At 37.4% G+C, this 24,213-nt stretch overlaps 1 protein-coding gene across 6 annotated transcripts in view; it reads left to right on the top strand.

Annotated features, from left to right (window-relative positions):
- The window catches only part of chd6 (chromodomain helicase DNA binding protein 6), a 98,185-nt gene that overhangs the window by 5,452 nt on the left and 68,520 nt on the right, over positions 1-24,213 (top strand). For all 6 annotated transcript variants that reach the window (XM_085274703.1, XM_085274704.1, XM_085274708.1 and 3 more), the window contains exon 2: positions 20,801-20,850. In XM_085274703.1, the coding sequence (XP_085130829.1) occupies positions 20,821-20,850 (30 nt within the window). In that variant the 5' untranslated portion in view covers positions 20,801-20,820. The remainder of the gene's footprint in view (positions 1-20,800; positions 20,851-24,213) is intronic.

Raw genomic sequence — 24,213 nt, 5'->3', positions numbered from 1 at the left:
ATGTGCTTAGGAACATCTCTGAGAACCACAGGATTTTTGCTCAATGTACAAATGCAAGTTTCAACTGTAACATGCAGGAAAACGTATACATAAACAAGATCCAGGACCCCTGTCACCATCTTTGGGTTCAGTTGGGATGGACTTAAGTAAAGTGGAAACTGGCCTGCTCTCTAACCAGTTAAAATTGCTAATCCTTTTTTGGAAATCATGGAAACGGAATCCTTCATTAGCTTGGACCTGTAGTTAAAGGGAAGAAGGAAAAAAAACAAAACAGGCGTGCCACAGCAGACTGTCAGCAGCCCAGAGGTGTATGGGGTTTTTTTTTTTCTTCATTTTTGCATTAACTGGCTTGACAAAAACTATTGCTCTTCTCTGTTAAGCCAGGCTTTCTGCTTCAGGATCTCGGCACGTTCACATTAAAAAGGGGCATTTCACGCTCTTCCGCAAACAAATGATCCCTATGAGTGTCGCCTGCTCCAATCAGATGTGATCAGTTGATGATGATAAAATGGTGAATCTAAAAAGTCTAAATCTGTTAACGATAAAGAACACAGTGAACATAACAATAGAATGCGAAACTGTTACAGTTAACAGTACAATTACATTAAGGCTGCTGAAAATCATTAACCTTGAAATATAACATTCAGTACACTCTTTGTTTATTTCTAACATAAAAGCTGTACTTTAGATATCTGAAACTGTAAACAGGATTCATTTAAAGTTTCATAATTATTATTAATATGCTGACTATTAGCTGATTAAAGTAAAATTAATTTTATTGATACAATATGCATTCTTACTGTGTGGTCTTTGTTTTGTAGCTCCAATTCTAGCAATATAAAAGTGGCTTGGCAGCAGGTTAGAATCAAATATAAAAATATGTATACATTTTCCATATCACCAAATACATGCACATTCCAAATGACAATATGATAAACAGTTTGAGCTGCTCTAACTTTACAGCTGGGCTTTTTTGTGATTTTTAGTAAGTTACAGCTTAAAAAGCTTGGAAAGAAAAGCATCTGGACTTCTTTAGACTACGCAGACTACAATGACCTGGATGACTGAGAATCTTCACAGACATGCAGCTTAAGAACTTCCACATATAAAATGTATTTGCCCTGCAAACAAGCTGAATTGCACTTAAAACATGCTATACATAAAAGAATTAGTAAAAATGTGGTGCATCTAGTCAATTATTAAACCGAAACGCTGGATATAACCTGCGGCGGTTATTTGTTCAGCATAATTTACCATGGTGATATAGCAAAGTTAAACGAGAGTCTCCTTTGTGACACACAAAACTCAGACTTTAAGTTTGTTATTGCTATCCATTAATCTTGCTTCATAGTACGCTCCTCAGATCTGGCTCACAGTAAAAACAGTTAGATTTTTATGAAATGAAAAATATGAAAGTGATGGCACAAACTGTTTATCTGCTGAAATCCTGTATCAATCAAGAATGAAATACTCACTTTTAAAACTATATCATTTTCCAAAGGGAATATGGTTAACAGAGGTGATGTAACACAGCAGCAAAAAACATTCGCTTCTAACTTTTCTGAAGTGTTGCTGACCTCAAATTTGGATGCATTTTCAAAAATGCTTCTTAGAACATTTGATATGATGTCTTTGTGTTGTTATCTATTAAATATCGGGTTTAAATAATTTATAAATCATTGTATTATGTTTTTATTTATATTTATTTAAACTTTAAATTCATTTATTTTAAAAGTACACATTTATTTATTAAAACAGTACTCTTTAACCTGTTTAACTTTTATTTACACAGTATCAAGTTCTGTGAAATGGTGATTATAAAGAGCTTTGGTACTGGAATAAACTTAGAGTTGGTGCAGATACAGTCATTGGTTACTTCATTAGGCACAAACTCCACCTTGGAACTAATATTGATCTCACCAACACAACTCTTTGTCTAACATATAATTTAATACAATTTATGCAGTTTCTTAATAATTATATTTTGGTAGCAGGTTTTGTGTTCAAGCTCAGCCTGAACAGTAAACAACTAATTATAATATTATAATAAAGGTGGTTTGACTTATAAAGGAAAAAAAACATACAATTTCAAATGCCCTTCTGTCATACTGTATAGATGTCTGTCGATGTTAGTCAAACTCCAGCTGTAGAAAGCAACTTTCTTCCCTTTCTTTGTATGAAGAGTTACGTTAATGCCAACCCTGGCCTTGGGTATTCATCCTGTGTGCTGTTAAACCATAGATCGTATGAAAGATGGAAATCGCTTTTTAAACCCAGAAGCAAAGACGCGTGTCTAAAACTCCATTCCTCGATGGCCGGTGTCCTGAAACTTTTACATGTGTCCCTACTGCAACACATCTGAATAAAATTCAGCCATTTGATTCATGTTAAAGCAGCTCATAAGTTAATGACCATTGGTGCAATACAAGTACTTTTAGAAGTATATTTTTCCCAACACATTTACTTACATTTATTTAAATTTACTTGAGTAGGTAGGGTAAGGGGTTGCCACCTCAGCATGCAGTCAAGTTCTGTAGAGTTCTACTTATGACCTACTAATTTTATTCAGGCGTGTTTAGGGATGGGTACCGGTGTCCGGTGCCATGATGGCACTGGTTCTGACATAAACGGTAGTAACCAGACCGAAAAGCAGCGCACATTTCGGTGCTTTATTTCGGTGCTTTTTTTTCCTGAGCTGTGATACACTTCTAGCCAATCATTTTACGTTTCCGAGGATAGTAGACGGCCAGGTACGTACGTTCTTTTAGAGCAGAGCTACAGATTAAAAATGCCCAAGGCGAAGCGGTCAAAAGTCTGGCTGTACTTCACAGCAAAATATGCAAACTCAGCAGCCTGCAACAAGTGCTTTAAGCTGATACTGTGATACTGTCAAAGGAGGTAACACCTCAAATCTGATGAAACACTTGGCGACGCATAGCGTTTTTTTTAAAAGCCGAGAAATGCGCTGTATTTGATAGCTTGCTGCGAGACCTCACACCAAGCGCATCTACTGTGGGTGTGGTGCCTGTTATCAGACCCGGAGTTAGCAACATCCCCCAAAAACACGAAGAGGAGAGTCCTGGCCCCTAGCCCTGCCAGTGTAGCAGAAATAATGACGGATGATGATGGCAGCAGCAGCAGCCGTTCTTCTCTGCGTGAGTAGCTTAATGTTGTTCGTGTGTAATTTACGTTGAGGAGGCTAACCACGTTATTACATTAATGCATGTAAGGTGAACTAGCAAACATCATCATAGCTACATGCGGCTGTCTTCTTGTTTGATGGCAGATACTCCCTTCACCCTGGCCAAAAAGGCTAAAATGACCAAAGAAAAAGAGGGAAACCGCTAAACATGAGAGGTTTTTGGATTAAAGTTTGTGTTTTTTCCATTGTTTAAGCACTGCTTCCAGCCAAGAGTGATACCATATATGCCCCATAGCTGCAGAAAAGGCTAACATTGTTATCTTTTTACAAAAAACCAGCTGAACATGAGAGGTTTTTGGACCAATTTTGTGTTCTCCATTCTTTAAGCACCGGTTTGAGCACCGGCACAGTTTCAAAAGTACCGATTTGGCACCGGTATCGGATAAAACCTAAACGATACCCATCCCTAGGCGTGTTGCAGTAGGGACATAACGTTACAAGCTAACGTCACGCCAGCTACCATTAGAAACTAGGGTCCTAAAACTTTTAAACTACTTTCTCTCTGATCAACAGTTTGATTACATTCTTACATCACAAGAGTTTATTTGCTAAGTTCGAGTCTCCCCACTTTAGATCTACTTCAAAATTTTTTTTCTGTAACAGAAAAATCAATCAATAGCAGCGAACTGGAGGTTAGAGCAGCGCTTAGTGATGAAAATACAGATATTCTCAACCATTTACCAACATATCAGTGTGTCAACATCAAAATGTAATAAAAATCAGGAAAATACCTGAGCAGTGACTGTGGCCCACTTGATCCAGTGATTACAGTTCCAGGCAAAGTCCAGTGACTTGGGTTTGTTACCCATCTTTCCACAAAATACTGATAAGCATTCAAACTTTTGTAGGCCTTCATATCTTGTCAAATATAATGTGTGTTATTGTTGATAACATAATGATATAAATCTTGTGGTGTGAAGTCAGGAATAATGCCAGGATTACATTCCACAATAGGGCTTAAATATAAGAGAAAGAGAGAACTTTAAGAAATTAAGATAGCCACTACAGTGACCATCAAAACGATGAAAAAATATTGCCATGAACAGTTTATTTTGCGACACCACGAAACAAACAATAGCATAAAATGAAACAATAGATATTTTTATATCGTCATCCGATATATATCATTATATCGAACAGCCCTATTCCACAACATCAGTAAACTCAGTCGGGGGTATAAGTAGAGCTGGGCGATATAACGATATGTATTGCGAAATAACTTTTTCTCGATAGAAAAATTAAACTATTGCAATAGACCTCACCGCTCTTGTCCTCTTAAAAAAAAAAAACAAAAAAAAAAAAACAAAAGAAAAAAAAGAAGAGGAAGAACAGCCAATCCAAATTAAGTAGTGCAGAGCCGAACCAATCACAGCTGCAGCGTCACGTCACGTGACTTGTTACGTACAGCACAAGTGCCAAGCCACACATGTGTATTTGTTTTGGGAAGCAGCCAGCCGCCGTGCCGCCCGGGTAACGGAGGAAATGAGTGTGCCGACTAGAGAAAAATCAACCGAGAGCGTGAGCGAAGGTTACCGAAGAAAAAACCGATGATGGTTCCAATGCCGGAGAGATTGTCGAACGGAAGAGCCATAGAAGTTCCGTAGTGTGAAGGTATTTCGGCTATTTCAAGTCTGACAAAAAGAGTAGCGCGCACTATAAATTGTGCCGAAAGCAAGTCTGGAAATACAATAAACCGGTGCATGCTCAATCTCTGACTGGTAGCGCTAATTCGTCATTCGGCTTTTGTCAGACTAAAGTAACTGTTAAAACTGTTTGAAAAGCTCAGCTATACAACAAGGAGAGATTGAGAATTTCCTTTTAGTTCTCAGTTTATTTGATATTGACAAAAGTTAATCAATTTTGTCTGTTCTTCTGTAAAACAAACTAAGATTTATTTTTAGAATTAATATTTTGTTTCTAAGTGGAATTGACAATTTAGTCTGTTTCGTTTGTTCTATTTTGAAACTTAAACGCTTTAGCGGCTGCCTTTTGTGTAATTTGCAATATTTGCCTTTATTTATCTGAAAAAGTCTCATGTTTCTTTAGTACATCTACCCTGTTGAACTTATTATGGGAAATAAATATTTAAATCAAAACAAGCTGCTGATTATTTCACATTTTACTTGTGAACAACGGCACATTTAAATCTTACAAATATAGTTATTTGGCTTATATTGAGATATATATCGTTATTGCCTGAAATGAAAAAAACATATCGTGATATGAAAAAATCTTATATCGCCCAGCTCTAGGTATAAGTTAACATCTTCGTCCCTCCCTCATCAAGTTTCTCCACATAACGATTTAGAAGCTTGTGATGAAACATTGATAGAGGTCTATTGGAAATTGGCTTTCTGTCCTGAACACTGTGAGCAAGGTCATGGTCTCAGTCACTCACTTTGGGTCCTGTTGAATTTTAAAAATTTCAACAGTATTATAAATCTGTGTTTCAGAAAGGAGGATTATCTGGGGTATGTTCATTGGCTAAAAACTTGTTATTGACAAGTGGTTTGACATTTGGAAGCGCCGCCGTCTTCTCACATCTAGTTTTATAAACCGCTGACATGGACATGGTAAAAATGCTCATCGCTCATTGTTTTCTTTAGTCAAAATGGGTGGTGTCAAAGTAACGAAGTCCATCTTTCTACTGTTTTTGCTTTAAAATATACATATAATGTAATTACTTTTGTACTTAAACATCAAGTGTAACAAACAACTTCTTCCTTACAACTGAAATTGTAGTTCATAGAAAGAAAATTTGGAAGGTCACCTTAATGTCCGGATATGTAAACCTTATACAATGCAAGATTCATGTGAAACCTACAATCTCTCTTACTATAAATGATCTTGTTTAATAAACATATACTTTTAAATGCTGGTTTAACAAAAATGTAACCAATATTGAGTATTTTAATGTACATGCTCTGTTTAGGAGATTCATTGTCAATTCTCTATACTTAAAAATAACTTTAGTCACCATTAAAATTATTTAATCTGAGAAAATAATCTTTCAAACAGTACATTTTGCGATATTGTCATGAACACATTTGTCATTAAACTTAAAAAACAAACAAAAAAACAAAACATACACTGACCTCTTTCTTGACAGGAACATCGTGGCTGCCACACATATAGTTTTCATTATTTTTCTACAGTTCACAATGTGCAGCTGAATTTCAAGCAACTTGTAAACTTTTTACTTCTTTGCTGAAGATGATCACATGAAAGTAATCCAGTTGTGCTGGAACAAAGGCATTGGAAACTTTTATTGTGACATTTGAAACTCTTTTTTTCCCCAGCTGGCAGTCCTATGTCCATGTTACTCTACAGATTGCGTTATCTGTGATCCACTGTTTTGCCCAGTGGTTTTGCTGCATTCTGCATTTTGCACATTGTTGTTATGGTGGAATCGTATACCAGTAATCCATGCAAAAAGGCTTTTAGTGTGTTATTACTTAGTGTTTATTTGTAACTTTTCCACATGAAAAATGTTAATGTGTAATATGAATTTCGGGTGCAAGGTCTACCATGGAATTTAGTAAGAGAGGAAAGCATCAGTGAAAAAAATGACTCTTAATCTTTGGAGGAAATCAGCTTTTCAGAACAACCTTTGGTTGATCATTTGCATGTACTATGTTGGCACCTAAAAGGAAAAATGCAAGGATGTCAAGTAATTTAAAACCTTTCGATTGTAATACACATTACATGGTTCTGTGTGTTATATCTAATCTTAAAGAAGTGTTCCACACCATTGAGGCATATGGTGCCGTCAGATATCTTTGTTGCACTCTGAGATGTTTACAGTAAACCTGTATTGATGGTTTACTACTCAGTTGAACCATTTAAATTAAACCAACCATAAAATTGATCAGCTGTCCATGTAACGTGTATAACATGTTCCTTATTAAACTCTTATTAAAGAGTTTTAAAGCTTGTGATTATAAATATTATGTTATTATAGTTATGAAGAAATGACAGGATAAATTAAATTTCTTCATTATGTTCAGCTTTCTCCTGGTGTGCTTATTTATTGTTGTTTAAGGGGCAGTTTATGTGCTAGTGTTTCAGTTTATCACTTCTGTGGATGGAGACAGAAGAAATTAGATTTAAACTGATCAACTGATTGTACGATATGCATCTCAGTTAGTGTGAGTCAGCACCTCAGAGGAAATGCAACACTGTCTTCTCTCGATTATCCCACTTTGCATTTTGCATTTGGGTGAGAAGGCAGCTATGCATTCACATGAGAGTTTGGTGTAGCATTAAAATTATGGTGATGGTAATCCTTGTGAAATCTGTTCAGCTGTTAAAGCATCCATATGAGAAATTCCAATGTATTGGTAGTGGAAGTTGGATTTTGATTTATTTAGGTCATTATGTCTCATCATAACTGGATTAACAAGAGCATATATTTAGATTGTCAAGTATATTATGATTTTTCTCCTAACGATTAAAAAAAAAAAAAAAAAGTTTGTTAAACTAGCATCAGTTAGCATCAGTTTTTATGTCGACATATGTGAGCTGATATGAAAACTTTTATTAAAAGACAATGTAGAAAAAGATCATTCAGGAATTTCAGAGTACACATCACAGGGTATAAACAGGGATAAATAAAACCAATAAAAATAGAGGAATAGACATTGATTATATGCCTGTAATACAATACTCAAGTCTTCAGTGTAAAATGCTGTAAGTTAGTGAGCGGCTGTATGGTCATGTCGTTCACTGGGTGGAGAAGGTAGGCGGGATTCACTTGTGACCTTAAATATAGCACACAATGGTGCGCTCTGATGTGTGGCTCATGTCAATGCCACAACACTATAGCAGATTAGGTAGGCTGGATACTTGGCACAAGGAAAGATGAAAACTGTGTCATCAGCAGCAGGGTTTAAGATTTAGAGGTGATAAGTAATTAACCGAGAAAGATGAATCTAAACAGGGCTCCCTCTGACACCATTGTCCGCTGCTTTGTTTGTTCCCTCGTGGAAGCGTCGAACAGCTGAAGCAGGGATGGAGTGAGGAGGAGCTGTGTTCCATTTTTAAGGCGCGCTCCGCTCTTTGTGCAAGCTAGCACACACACACACACACACGTTTGGGAAAACGGGGCTGAAATTTGGTTCTGATTTAGCACAGCCGGCTGCTCCTCTTCATCCCTCTAGCGAGTTGTCTCCTGATGATTCTCAGACTCAGCAACAGTATGGCTCTTCTGCTCTTTTGTGCAAGGGCAAGTGACTGAGTGACGGGAATAAGGTCACTGAAGAAAGAATGGGTCTCTCCACTGAGATGGCCTGGTAGGATTTCTGTCTGTTGCTTTAGAATAAGTCTGCCCTAACACCCACTTTTTAAGGTTGTAAAATGAAAATCCTAGAGCCGTTTCCTTATAGAGATAATTTCACAGGTAAAACAGTTACTGGAAAAAGGGTAGTTACTGAGTGGGAGGAGGAAAAAAAATCTATTGTCTTTTATTGATTAATTTCTCAGTTAATATTTGGATAAAATTTCTAAAAGCAAACGGAGACGTTTTTACAGTGGCCTGAAATGTAAACTTCTTTTTGTCATATTTGGTTAAAAATGACTTAAAATAAAGTCATTACATTAGAGTTTGGACAAAATTTTTCATATATATAATTTTTAATGTATAATTTATGTATTTTAATATTTGCATTTTCATAGAGAACACAGGCACACACACATCCGGTTGTTCAGTCTGACGTCAATAGCCGTGTCTGGACCTAAACTCCGCTACAGGTCCATATACAGTGGGGCAAAAAAGTATTTAGTCAGCCACCGATTGTGCAAGTTCCCCCACTTAAAATGATGACAGAGGTCAGTAATTTGCACCAGAGGTACACTTCAACTGTGAGAGACAGAATGTGAAAAAAAAAATCCATGAATTCACATGGTAGGATTTGTAAAGAATTTATTCGTAAATTAGGGTGGAAAATAAGTATTTGGTCACCTCAAACAAGGAAAATCTCTGGCTCTCACAGACCTGTAACTAGGGCTGGGCCATATTATACCGTTCACGGTAATACCGGTATAATGTTAGGCAAAGATAGGAAAATGAAATATCGCGATAGAATATGAGTAAAACGCGCATGCGCAGTGCCTTTGTTTTCATACGCACATGGCCGATTGTTGAGTGAAACAGATGAACCAGAATTGGTTTGTAAAAATGGTGCAACTTCAGTGATGTGGAACTGGTTTGGTGTTTGTCCGTCAGATACACGACAAAGCACATTTTTTGCAGAACATGCAAGCGGCCGTTGTTATTGTCGTATTTGTCGGACTAAGATGCTCTTAAATCTGGGAGTAATCCGGGTCCTAAACTCCGTATCTTCAGGTCAAACGAACACTGCAGCATCACTGAGAGTTAAAAACTGTCTAAATTCTTTCATCTTTAATAAAATGATCAGCATTGCTGCTTTACCAGGTGTAACTATGAAGTTTAACTTCCAGGCATCCATGAAAACAAAATTTATTACATTTAACGGAGTTAGAAGTTAGCAGGAAGCTAGCGGAAGTTAGCTCGCTAGTTTCGCTAGTTACCTAAGCATGATATGGCATGTTCTGACTGAGAGATTTCTGAAAAAATTCAAACGTACAGCTCTGCTATCACTTCCAACATAAATGAAGACAGGAAACTAAACAGCAGTGACGTTTGTAGGGTTACTGAAGTTGGGCTAGCTGGTATATAATGATGTGCTACGTGATCGCTAGCGACACAGCTATGTTAGCATAACATAAACAGTGAAGCTGGAGGACGAACACTAACACTTTTCCACTTATAAAAGTTAACGTTAAAGTTCCTGATAATTAGAGACAAATGCAATCACATGGCAGGATGCTGTAAACGGACCAAACTTCAGTCAGGAGAACAACTGAGATAATCCATCCACAATACAAGGTTAGTCATTAATATACTGCAAAAACATGGGAATAGAGCAGCTGCCAGAGAATTCAACATTAATGAATCAATGGTACAGAAGTGGAGGAAGCAAGAAGAATGAGTTTAATAAAGTTTGATTTATCTGACTGCTTTGTTTTGCTTAATGTGTCTTATAATCCCGTGCACCTTATGGTCTGAAAAATACGTACTGCACACTGCAGTTTAATGTTGCAAAGCACCTCTTTTTAACTTCAGTGGATATTATACATGGTTATGCTCAGGATATGTCAGCCCCATTTCTACTGGAAATGCCTTTTGGTTAAACTTTCAGCAAGGAATTTGCATTTGCACTGTTACATTTTTATAAAGGTTTTAATGTACATAAAAACCAGCTTCTTGTTTAAGTGAAAATAAATGGAAGGTTGTCTTTTTGCGCTAGTAATGTTGTGGAGTTGTATTTTGTCTCGCATCAATTATATCGTCAGTTATATCGTTATCGCAAATTTTCAAATATATATCGTGATAAATATTTTTGGCCATATCGCCCTGCTCTACCTGTAACGTCTTCTGTAAGAAGCTTTTCTGTCCCCCACTCGTTACCTGTATGAATGGCACCTGTTTGAACTCATCATCTGTATAAAAGACACCTGTCCACAGCCTCAAACAGTCAGACTCCAAACGCCGCCATGGCCAAGACCAAAGAGCTTTCGAAGGACACCAGGAAAAGTATTGTAGACCTGCACCAGACTGGGAAGAGTGAATCTACAATAGGCAAGCAGCTTGGTGTGAAAAAATCAACTGTGGGAGCAATCATCAGAAAATGGAAGACATACAAGACCACTGATAATCTCCCTCGATCTGGGGCTCCACGCAAGATCTCATCCCGTGGGGTCAAACTGATCATGAGAACGGTGAGCAAAGATCCCAGAACCACACGGGGGGACCTGGTGAATGACCTGCAGAGAGCTGGGACCAAAGTAACAAAGGTCACCATCAGTAACACACTACAACGGCAGGGAATCAAATCCCGCAGTGCCAGACGTGTTCCGCTGCTGAAGCCAGTGCATGTCCAGGCCCGTCTGAAGTTTGCCAGAGAGCACATGGATGATACAGCAGAGGATTGGGAGAATGTCATGTGGTCAGATGAAACCAAAGTAGAACTTTTTGGTATAAACTCAACTCGTCGTGTTTGGAGGAAGAAGAATACTGAGTTGCATCCCAAGAACACCATACCTACTGTGAAGCATGGGGGTGGGAACATCATGCTATGGGGCTGTTTTTCTGCCAAGGGGACAGGACGACTGATCCGTGTTAAGGACAGAATGAATGGGGCCATGTATCGTGAGATTTTGAGCCAAAACCTCCTTCCATCAGTGAGAACTTTGAAGATGAAACGAGGCTGGGTCTTCCAACATGACAATGATCCAAAACACACCGCCCGGGCAACAAAGGAGTGGCTCCGTAAGAAGCATTTGAAAGTCCTGGAGTGGCCTAGCCAGTCTCCAGACCTCAACCCCATAGAAAATCTGTGGCGGGAGTTGAAAGTCCGTGTTGCTCGGCGACAGCCCCAAAACATCACTGCTCTCGAGAAGATCTGCATGGAGGAATGGGCCAAAATACCAGCTACTGTGTGTGCAAACCTGGTAAAGACCTATAGTAAACGTTTGACCTCTGTTATTGCCAACAAAGGTTATGTTACAAAGTATTGAGTTGTATTTTTGTTATTGACCAAATACTTGTTTTCCACCCTGATTTACGAATAAATTCTTTACAAATCCTACCATGTGGATTCATGGATTTTTTTTTTTTTTTTTTCACATTCTGTCTCTCACAGTTGAAGTGTACCTCTGGTGCAAATTACTGACCTCTGTCATCATTTTAGGTGGGGGAACTTGCACAATCGGTGGCTGACTAAATACTTTTTTGCCCCACTGTATCAAACGATCACTATGGCATTACTGAGAGTTGAAAAACTGTCTAAAGTCTTTCATCTTTAATAAAATGATCAGCGTTCTGCTCTACCAGGTGTAACAATTGAGTTTAACATCCAGTCATCCATGAAAACGGAATTTATGACATTTAACGGAGTTAGAAGTTAGCAGGGAGTTAGCTCGCTAGCTTCTATCTAAATACAATATAGCATGTCCTGACTGCAGGGTTTTGGAAACAAATTAAAACGTACAGCTCTGCTATCACTTCCAGCATAAATGAAGACAGAAAACTAAACAGCAGTGACGTTTGTAGGGTTACTGAAGTTGGGCTAGCTGGTATATAATGATGTGCTACGTGACCGCTAGCGACACAGCTATGTTAGCATAATATAAACAAGCTAACTTTTTTCCCACTCGATAAAAGTTAACGTGAGTGTTCTCGGTGGTCAGGAACAAATGTAATCGCATGGCAGGATGCTGTAAAAGGACCAAACTTCAGCCAGGAGAACAACTGAGATAATCCATCCACAATACGAGGTTAGTCATTCATATACTGCTGCATGGGATGGGCTGTAGTTACATCCTAAGGTTTTAAAAACTGAGCTTAAATAAATGATTAGCAGTAATAAAAGCCGAGGGAGGTCAACAGTGATCACTGACTGTTTTAGGAGCTTTTTGAGATCAAATAGAAGAAAATACATAATGCTCCTGCTCGTTAATTGAACGTGTCTGTGATCCCTGCAACCCTTATGTCTTCTATTAAATGTGAGTCTATTGTCTTACTGGTCTTCCAACTTGACTTTCAATGTTTTGATCAAAAATACAGTGTGACACATTTAAAGGCTGTAACGATTATGTCATTGTGTCTATTATGTGGATAATTAACGTATAAATAAATTATGTCCTTATATAATGCACACTTGATACAGATCATAACATTTGAAAGTTTAAAAGCAAAGCCCTACCAGTATGCACAAACTATAACATACTTCCTAAGTTGTTACTGCCAGCTGTAAAAAGGAAAAAACTGTTGATACACAAGCCTGGACTATTAAATTCCTAGGGTGTTTCAACTTGTCCTGATTATATATTTTTAGTCAACAGACCATATATAGTGAGTGGCATATTATGACGATATTGTAACAATACAGCTCTGTCTGAGTCGAGACATTTTTGCATGCAAGTGTTTTCTGTGTTTTTTACATTTCAAATGCAGTCTTTGTTGTTCACATACCCTGTGGTGCACGCATGTGCGCTTGTTTGTGTTTGCATATGAGTTCTGTCACATAAGGCTGCAAAATAAGTGAGCAGTAGAGGGTTGTTTGATATTTGGAAACGGCATGCTCTTGCATCAATATTCATGGGTGACAGGTGTGCAGGGATAAAGGAATGTAACACAGAAGTTTTAAAAAAGGAAAAGCCTCCACAGGATGTCTTTTTGACTTCCATTTAGACTTGTTTCATTTTTATTTCTTTTTTTGGGCAGCCTTTCAACTATAACAAGAAATTTACACCTTCTTTACATTGCTGTTTCCCATTTTCATGCACTTTTCTGTCATCTATGATTATCTAAGTATGCACATACATTCATTTGTTAGTTATTTGTAATGTTGAGGAAGTTGTTTCTGTTCTGTCACATGCACTAAGATCTGGATATGTACAATGGCTGCGTAGCTTAACTTTAAATGTATTGAATCTGTCAGAAGGTAAAACGTTTTTGTTAAATTGGATGTCGTGCCAGTGCATCTATCATGACATCATCTTTGTCTTTTTACTGAAGTTGTGATTTTTACTCCATGGAGTGACAGTGTTATAAAACTGACTCTCATCCAAATTAAGTGTTACTGGAGCTGTTTAGCTCACTAAAGGATTTGCTATCTTGAAATGGTTGAAACGTCATCAATGATTCAGTATTTGCATTTTCTCCACATATAAGCACACTGACAATTCTTGTTCATACTTGTTCATAATCCTTATTTTCAAATGCTTTGGAAAAAGCAATGACATTAAACTACATGTGGTTTTTAAAATAATACTTTAGTTAATAAAAAAATAGTTTGCTTTATGCTATTTGACTTAAATATGGTTATAGCAGGCCCAATGCTGCAACCTTCTGGAGTCTAATTTCCCTTCATAAAATCTGGGACTACATTGCCCAGCAGACACATTTGCATAAGGTTCATATCAGCACTTAAAGGTGTTAGATGCACATTAATTTACCATTGTGATAGTTGAAGGTATTTGTCCATTGGTGAGACAAATGGGTATACATTCTACATCCCCCCCCTTTTTAAGTCATAATCATTAGCACTAATATCATGGAACTAGGATGACCTGGGGACCTCTGGTAAGTTGTAATAATTGCAGAGGTCATTTGTGGTCATTTGTCTTTTGCAACTCTGCCATGTCTGCAGTTTACAAAGTAAAAATTCTACAGCAAATTACCCACCACACCCCACAAAAAACAGATCTCAGAATAAGTCCTGTGTAAATCAGTATTTCAATGGCCTTTATTGCCTTTTAAATTGTTTTTCTTTTTAACCTTTTTTCTTTCTTTTCTCCTAAAGAGTTGTGGAGACTGTGTAGGCAATTATAAAATTAGGAGCGTTACACAGCACTGGGCACAGAAGGAGCACGTTGAAATCTATCAGGAATTCCAACATTTGTTAGGGAACAATTTGAAATGTTTCAGCAGGATCCACAGTTATTATGTGTCAGCCTAAATATGTCAGTAAATTTGAGGAAAAAATGAAAGGAAAAAAAGAAAACTAGTCAGTGATAAATCTAAAAAACACAACAGCTTACACACTGAGTGGCTTCAGCTTTTGTGTATTAAATTTAAGAAAAACCCTGACTTTGCATCAAGTCGAGATTAAACTAGATTTAGGCCAACACACTTGCAGTTTTATCAGTATAATGCAGTACTTGTATTTACAGAAAGTACAAAAATTTTTCGCACCAAAAATAACTGAGTCCCATGTGGCAGAGACGTGTGCTGTCGACACACTTAAGTCATATCTATACTATGGTCTGTGTGCAGGAGATAATGTAATCTCACCTGGATCATCGAGCTGCTAAAGTGGAGGAAAATTAAACTCTTGACATTGGTCTTTTAAGTTAACTGCTAATATACAATGAATTTGAGTGCTAGTTTATATTTTTGTTATTTTACCTAAACTGCTTATATATGCAAATATTGTCATTTATAGCAATGAGAGAGGAAGTCATGAGGTATGCTGTATTTTCCTGTTTTCATACTGCTTCACTTTCCCTCTGTGTTCACTCAGTCCATGCCCCCTTGTGACCCGTCTTCCCACGTGACAGACATAACGCATCACACAAGCCCTACATTTCAGGTTTCACTGTCTGCTTACTCCAGTGTTAGTGTCTCAGGCAAGTGCTTTGGGGCACTCTAAGGATTATTGGGATGCTTGAGTCACATTTATTGATGTGTTTCTTCTGTATTTCAGTCCATCAGCATTATTGGTAATGTGACAGCTGTACAGCTGTCAAAAAAGTAATTGGTTGTCATTTTTCAAGCAAAAATGCTTATAATAAATGAGAAACCTTGAGGTTTCAGGCCTCTTTGTCAAACATATCCAGATATTTGGATCCTTGGATGTCCAGTCTTTCAATGTGCGATGGGCATTTAAAAACACCATAGCATTCTTTATTAATAGCTACATGTAGCATATCTGTAAGGGGCATCCAAAACTAATATTTCTTTTACTTTGCATTATATGCTGTACTGATCTTTATGACAGGTGCACTGCAAAAATTAAGTGCCTCAATAATCACAGACTGTCATCTTCACTTGCAATTAAACCATCTAATTAGCAGAAAATATGGTTTGTTGTTTTAAGGATTATGAAAGTGGGGGAGTTCAGGCTCCCCACTTTTAAAACAGTGGGGAGTCTGAACTTCTTCTGCAGATACTGCAGTTATCCTTAATGGTACAGTGAGGCAGGTGGTGGGAGTACCTGACTGTTTCTGCTGCTGCAGAGTAGTGCACCACAGATGCCATTTTATCATCAGAGTGTTAAGCAGCAAAAGGTGGATTTTGCTGAATGTCATGTACACTGTGTTCAAAATATGAGGAGCACCTGCTCTTTCTGAAAAGCACAGTGGAGCTGGTTCCAGGCAATTGATATCACCTGTACTAAATCTGCTTTTTTCTTTCCAGCAAAAGGCAATAGGTTAAATATGTTAAAAGAATGAAATCATAATTGAGTAGCTGGGAAAAAGGCATTTACTGCACTGATTATCTTTTAAGTTAGTCCAAACATCTATTGGCACCTTCAGTCTTTAACTGACCTTTTTTTCTCTCTCCTGTTAATCTGGCCCTTCGCCAGAAAAGAAATCTAGGAACAAACATCTTACCTGGATTAAAATGCTATTAATTTAAAATCAGCAATATTCCTCATAACTCAGCTGTTGTAAATCACTACATCAGTTGTTTGTTTTCTGTCCTTCTTGGTCATCATTCTTTCTTTTCTTTAAAAAAAACAAAAGAAACTGATTCAGGTATGTGGAGAAAATGTGTTTGGGAGATATCGTAGAGAAATCGGCATACTCTTGTCTTCCACTGAAAGACTTGAATGGAAGGAACTGTATACTGTAACATGAGGCACAAGGTAATCTTTTTCTTTTCTTTGAGTCATTTCTATTGCACTGGTGCTGTGTACACCTTTTTTGAGTTGGACACCCAAGTGTACTGTGCTCCTGTTTAGTTTTATGGTTATGTTGATGTAGAGGATTGGCAGTTTCCATTTAAACCAGGTTTTACTACTGTGTTTGCATATCGCAAAAAATGCCATGCATAGCTTTGCACTGTTTTAAACTCATAAATATGCACTGAGCAATCCTTTGACGTGTGTTTATATTTATCATTGTTGTGCTCAGAGGTGAATGAACTGAGGAGAATTCTGATGTTATCTGTAAATGAAATTAAGTTGCATTAAGGCCATGCTTCACTTTTTTTCACAATGAGGAACTGGGGATCCAGTGCAGATTTCTGTTGTTCCCTAATTTGAAAGCATCAGAGCTATGTCTTTTGTAGCAGCTGACCAAAACAGAATTAAGATTTGTCCACATGAAATGTGGATTTTCATCTGTCAAAATTCTTCTTCCTCCTCCTCCTCCTCTTCCTATTATTATTACTATTACTATTAGGGGCATAACTGCTTTGATTGATAGGTGTCCAGACACAGGTACCTGGGGCCTGTGTCTGTTAGGCCTCATTTCACTACTTTGAATCATTAAACTGGATCCCTTTACAGTTTGTGCTGTTGAAGCCTTTTGAGACTTTTTTGAGTCCCAAAATTATCTATTTAAAACTATGGCTTTCAGCAGGGTGCAGACCATCCAGGTTGTATTAGTCTATGAGTGCTTGGAAAAATATCCATGTAACTTGGAGAATGTAAATCTCAACAGAGTGTGAAAAACCCCCAAAACAAAACATGTATCCCACAATAATTTGAGTCCAATTCTGCCTAATCAGCTGGCTCATTTTTTTTTTCATATTTATTTCATTTTTTTGTGCTATATTAGCATAGTGGTGAAGCCTTAAGTCATATTCAATCTCTAGTATAACCGTAACACTAAACCTTTTAGTTTATTGGGTAATTCTGTTCACTAATTTTTATAATAACTTAACATTTTTGGCTTTAAGGTAGTAAGGTAAGAGCTTATCTGACCGATTTGTCATACAACCGGGGACATCAAATTGACTAATTATAATTTAGTGATTTCACTGTGGGCTGTATAATGTAGTTGTGGATTTGTATTGGAAGACTGACAGATTCATAGTTGCCCCACAACTGTTTGCAGTTGTTTGCAGAGTTTGCACCTGTTAAAATGAGGTATATAATCAGTAGATGTTCAGTTTGATTTCCTGAACCCTGAGGGATTTAAAAAGGAAAAAATTGAACTTCTTTTAGTTTACGTATGCGTTTAGTTGATCCTTTTTTATTGCCTCTTGCTTTTATTGCCTCTTGCTTTTGACATCTAATGGTTCTGCGTAGAATACAAATTTTAAGCCACTGTGTCCTGGTTGGCTTTAAGGTGTACAGCTCGTTCAGGCCTGCAGATAAACATTTGTGTCTTTAGATGTTAAATAAATCGAAATTGTCATTACTGTTAACTTGATTGTAGTTATTCTTCCTATCTGTTGCATGCAGCAAGTCCCCCCCCCCCCCCCCCCCCCCACCCCCACCCACCCACCCACCCACCCACCCACACACACACACACACACACACACACACACACACACACACACGTTTGATGTTCTAGCATAAGCAATAGTGGTATGGATGGTATGAAACATCAAAACAATGAAAAAGAAAATTGAAACTTGGATTATTTAAAATTCTGCCTCATGATATACATATATTATTATGTATGTGTAATCTGTTCTTTTAAAATGAGGACAGCTTTAAAGTGGACTACAGATGACTGTAATAATCTGCTATATATATATATATATATATATATATATATATATATATATATATATATATATATATATATATATATATATATATATATATATATGGTAAAGGTGCAGTTTTTAAAGTTTCAGTTTGTCACATGTTGAGTGCAGTACAGCAATCTTCAGTGCGTACTGATGAATTAATGCTTTCTGTGATGATGAAAAGGGTCTTACATTCGTGCAATTGCAAAGAGCACATTGGCTCAGGCAGACTCAAGAGTGAGTCACTCAGAATTGGTTTGCCGCAAACAAGCTTGTACTTATGAGGAAAATAGATGTTGAAAGGATGACGATATAGAAACATCCAGATAGAGAATTGGATACCAAAATGATCTGGTAATGTTGACATTGTCCATTCATGTAATGTTAGAACAGCTGGATATTAAAGCTTTTAGGTAGCCTGTTTGCTGTGTCACACATCATTACTGGTGATCATGGATATCCTTTTGTTTGTTGTGACTTAATGTGCAAAGTCAATATCTCAGCTGTATCCGGTTACGAACCTTTACTGTCTATATGTTATTTGAACTTTAATTATTTTGGTGCCCTCATAATTAAGATACCAGTCAGCATGTTAGCCATTTGTTAATAAAATGTTGCAGTCCCAGCACAGTATTTCCTTAGAATCAAGTGTGTTTAATGAAGTGGACAGAGGCTTCTGTTTAACATGCTACACGGACAAACTGCAGATTTTCAGCAAAATAAAACTACTCAAAAGATATGCAGGTGTACTCGTGGGGATTTTGAATGAGTTGCAGTGATGCTTTTTCAAAGGCAAGAAGTTGAATAAGTTGTATTATCTTTGGTCCTGTCCACCTCCACTTCTTTGCTATACACAAACCCCCGTGGCAATGCTGCTGCACAGGTTTGTAGGAACGGAGACAGAAGTAGTGCACAGTGGCCTGAAAATGATCTGTTCAAGTTATTCTGAAATGACTTCATACTATCATTTCTGCACTTTGTCAGTGCAGGCTCTGAGTCTCAGTGAAAGCTGGGAGCACACAATGTTACTCTCCAACTTCTGTTCTGCAGCGTTTCTATCATCTTTTTTTCCCCTGTGTTGTTGAAAATGTGATTCACAGTCATATAATATTACAGCAGACATATAATGCATCATATAGCCATATATGCTATCTTGACACTCCTGGTTATGGGAGTGCAGTCAATAAAGGTCATTCAAAATGTGCCATTTCAAATGTGAATCACAAACGGCACTCTATTCTGGTTAAATATAATAATATTGTATTGTACCATACAATTAATGAACATAAGCCAGATTTAAAACACTTGCCTCTGTGCTCTGCCATGTATGTTAAAAGAATAAAAATACACGAGAAAATCATGAGAAAATAATCAAGATTTTATACTTTGTGGGTGATCTATTGAATTATTAAACACTTCTGTCTTTAACATCTTGTAAGTACAACACGGTACAGAAATGTTGTCAAACTTACTTGACCTTTTAGTAAAATAATTAGGTTTTGTCATCACCAAGGCAGGTACAGTGAAACATTTTCATCCCCTGCTTTGCACACTGTTTTAATGTACAGAACAAACCTTTGTCTTGTTTGGGCTTCTCTTACTGCGTGCGTGTGTGTGTGTGTGAGTGTGTGTGTGTGTGTGTGTGTGTGTGTGTGTGAGAGAGAGTGTGGGTGGAGTATAACATGAAGTTTATGGAGCTTCTTTAGTGACCTGTAAAAATTTCTGCTTAAACTGAGACAATATTGACTTAGTCTCAGATAAAACTGTGCTTTAAAGTTATCAAACAATACCGAAGCAGTCGATACATGAAATTCATACAGTCCATATAGTTTTTAGGTGTAACATTTTTTTTCTTTTCTTTCAACTTAAACTGTAAGGGAAGAGTCAGTTAAAGAACTTATTCTATTTACTGTTGTACTGAAGCAAGTGTCCTTTAGTGAGGCAGTAGTTCAGTGGCTGACTCAAGTGTAATTAACTTGGAAGGATGCTGCAAGAAAACATTTGTCTCAGATTTTCTTCTTATAAAGGTGTGCTCACTACTTATTGTACCTTTATATACAGTTGTATAAGAGTTAAATACACATACATGTGTAGTTCTTTGGGAGATTTCAGTGCTTTCTACTTTGACTACAATTATGTAAGATTAAATCCAATATGCACTGTTTTCTTTGATTTGAAAAATCTTAATTTTCTTTTTATATTGTGGCTCTTCTTTTTTCCCCTTACAGATATCAGAAATTTCCTTTTTTTTTTTAATGTGTGCTTTTTTGGAAGTAATTAGATTTATGATCTTTTCTGTTAACAGATGCTGTGAAGGGATAGAAGATGAAAATACTCAAGAAGGACAAGCAGCAGGTTTGTGTTATTACCATGCATGTACACAAGAAAAGTAGGCCATTCATAAAAGCCTTTATACACAGCTGCTTTGATACTGGATAAAACATAATTATAAATGTAATTTTGGAAACACTCTTGAGTAGATTCATCATGTAAATCTTTGACATTTATTCACTTAACTCGCTTAACATCTCCCAGGGTAAGTTTGTTACTGTTGACATGCATTGTTGGAGGCTGCCGGTTTACAGAATGCTGACAGGATAAATGCTGTCGTCTCTGAACAATATAAGTACTGAACTCACCCCAACACTTCTCTCTTGCCACAGTTCATCATTGTAGTGAGCAAGATCATTATTTCCAGTGTAAAGAGTGCACTGACGTGTAGCAACAATTTTACACTGCAGGAAAACAAAACAGTTAATTTGTGCATTTCTGATTCACAATTCTGCAATAGATAGGCTCTGGTAATTATTAATCTATGTTAGCTCTGGTTGAGCAGGTAGAGCCCTCAAATCGGAAAATCAATGGCCAGAGGGCTGTGTTTTGAACTTTTCTTTGGCAACCTTAGTCACTGTTCCTCTTCACCCTTTGGACAACTTTTTTTTATTTGATTACACTTAAAGGTTCACACCATGGCAAAAAGTACAGTGTATATAGCAGTTAAAATGAAAAGAATCCTACATTGCAACAGCTTGTCTTTAATGTCCTGGAAATTATGTGTCAGTAGATCTGCTTCACAATGACTGTGTTATTGCTCACTCTGGAGTCACTTGCAATATGAGGTTATATGATGAGTTTGTTTAATGTGAAACTGATTGATTGTATCCATAAAAAAGTCTCTGATAGCGCAGGTTTTGAGGTTGAATCCGTACTCTTCAGTACTCTGCGCTCCATCTTCTACATTAAGTCATCTGAAAAACTTGTTTTGCCATTTTGTGTCAAACCCTCTTGTTCATGCGGTTGTAGAAATGTCCTGTATTTTAGTATTACTTTGGTGCTTTTAGATGTTGGCTTGCGCTTTGTAATATTTACGAGTCAAGCTGAGCAGAGTGATGAGTCAGAGGTTTTGTTAGTGAGAGGCGACACAGCAGTCTCTCAGCTGGGCATATGAGGCTACCATACCGCAGTAACAGGGTGCCAGCACTGTCATAACAGCAGAACGTGATCCTTCAGTCATTATGATCATTATTTGCTGCTTTTATCTTCCTCGGTAATGAATTTAAGGAATAGGTAAAGTTGGTAATAGGTAAAAACTGGTGGAAAATGATGAGAGTAAAAACTCTGAACAACCTCTGAAGTCTCATATATTGAACTTTCTGTTCAACAAAGGGCACATTTGTACAAATATAGCTGACCTGACAAGCTTTGCACTTGTACTGTCAAATTTCCAGCTCTGAGGGTGGCAGTGTGTGAGCATGAAGAGACTTTCCCTAAGTTCAGTGTGGCTGTAATGCATAGAGACTCGGTGACACTGACATCTATGGTTTGAGATTATTCCATATAAGTTATGACTCTTTTTTGCAAGAAATTCATTTAATTGAAAATGTTTATTTTTACAGGCATACATAAACATAATGATTACTGAGGAAAATACAAATATTTTTTTGAAAATCATTTTTGTGAAGTACGGAAAATTCCTCAAGCAGTTTATGACAAACTGAAACTTCAAGGTGACTTTTTTCATTGTTTTTTTTGACTGTGTAAACAATCTCTCATTTTGAATGCACCAGGGTTTCTTGTTTTCTACTGCCAAAATAAGCTTGCTATTGATGGTAAACTTCGGCTAGCAGCAGTCTTCTATCACTGGCTGGTGAGTCACTACTGGCTTAGATGTAAAAGTAACACAGTTTTATGATAATGACTCTTAAAAAACAAACAAAAAAAACAACCTTACTTTTTTTATTAATGTTTATTCATATAATACTGCACAAATTAGAATATGTGCATATATCTATACATTAATACATAAACACGAAAAAGTCCACAGTTCTAACATTTCTGTCTTACAAATAACAAAAAACCCTCAATTTAAGATACAGTTTTTTCCAGTTTAGTCCTGCGTGAAAAGAAACAAAAACAACAATAAGAAGAAATCAAAGAGGAAAAAAATACAGAAGATAGCTGAAGACCTGTATTTCTTGTGTCGCTTAACCATTTCCTGACAAATCTGTTTTGAGTTGTAGTCTTGCAGGATTTCTTTTTCCATATTAAGGTTATCCTTTAGCCAATATCTCCAGTGTATTTTACTAGGAAGTTTTGGTTTCATCCAAGAAGCTATTAAAACAAAAAATAAGAGCAGAGTTCTTAACAGCTATATCAGTTTTCCATCTCTTATATTGAATGTGTGCCTAATATAGAGAGCAGTTAATCTAAAATCTGTTTACCGTATTTCCCGGACTACAAAGCGCACCTGAATATTAGCCGCACAAGCTAAAATCAGGGGAAAATCCTGTTTTGTACATACATTAGCCGCACCTGACCAAAAGCCGCAGGTGTTTCAATATTGACTTATCATATGTAAGAGAATATGCACAAAGCGAATTGTCAGGAAAGAGATGGCTGTTTGGAGACACACCCCTTTTATTAATATTTTGAAAAACAAGTTATGGGTACATATTTGCACATGTGCTGTGCTTCATAAATGAGTAACAAATGTAGTACATAACAGTAACCTACAGCACACCAGAAAAATAGATTCAGACTACCTTTTAGGCTCAGGTGCAGTGACACGGCTTTAACAAGAAGAAAAGTCAGTCATTCACCACCATCTTCCTGCGCACTAAAACCACCAAAGTCCTCTTCCCCAGTGTCGGAAACGAACAGGCTCAGGATGGCTTCGTCATCCACTCTCAGCTTCTTTCCTTCGTTGTCACTTTCAAAACCAAAGATAATCCTCATTGTCATTGTCAGTGTCGGAGTCGAACACCCTCTGAAGGGCCGTGGCGGTGTCCTCCTCTTCATCATGCAGCAGTCCAGCCCTTCGAAATCCGTTGGTGATCGTTGATGTTTGCACGCTTTTCCACGCTGTCAGAATCCACCGGGATTGAGCACAACTTGCTTTTTGCAAGTTTATCGCCGCTCGTCATCCACGTCTCCCGCTGAACGCGTAGTGCTACTTTGAAGTTTGTTTTTCGCGCTACTTCGTACGGCACTATGTTGCCTGGCGGATGGACATGTGACCAACATACCACTCTTGAACCCCGATTCTTCCGCCAGGCAACGTAGTGCCGTACAACAGCGGAACAAACAAAACAAATCGTCTTACGATATGACAAAAATCATGGACAATCCATAGAAAAGCCGCACCTGACTAAAAGCCGCAGGGTTCAAAGCTTGTGCAAAAAGTAGCGGCTTATAGCCCGACAATTACGGTAATCTCTT

This window comes from Mchenga conophoros, linkage group LG5, assembly GCF_057382185.1.
Source record: "Mchenga conophoros isolate Kocher_MC1m ecotype Shallow Benthic linkage group LG5, M_conophoros_male_GT1.1, whole genome shotgun sequence".
NCBI classification, from domain to species: Eukaryota; Metazoa; Chordata; class Actinopteri; order Cichliformes; family Cichlidae; genus Mchenga; species Mchenga conophoros.
Note: the sequence above shows the minus strand (reverse complement) of the source record. Positions and strands in the feature narration are given on the sequence as shown.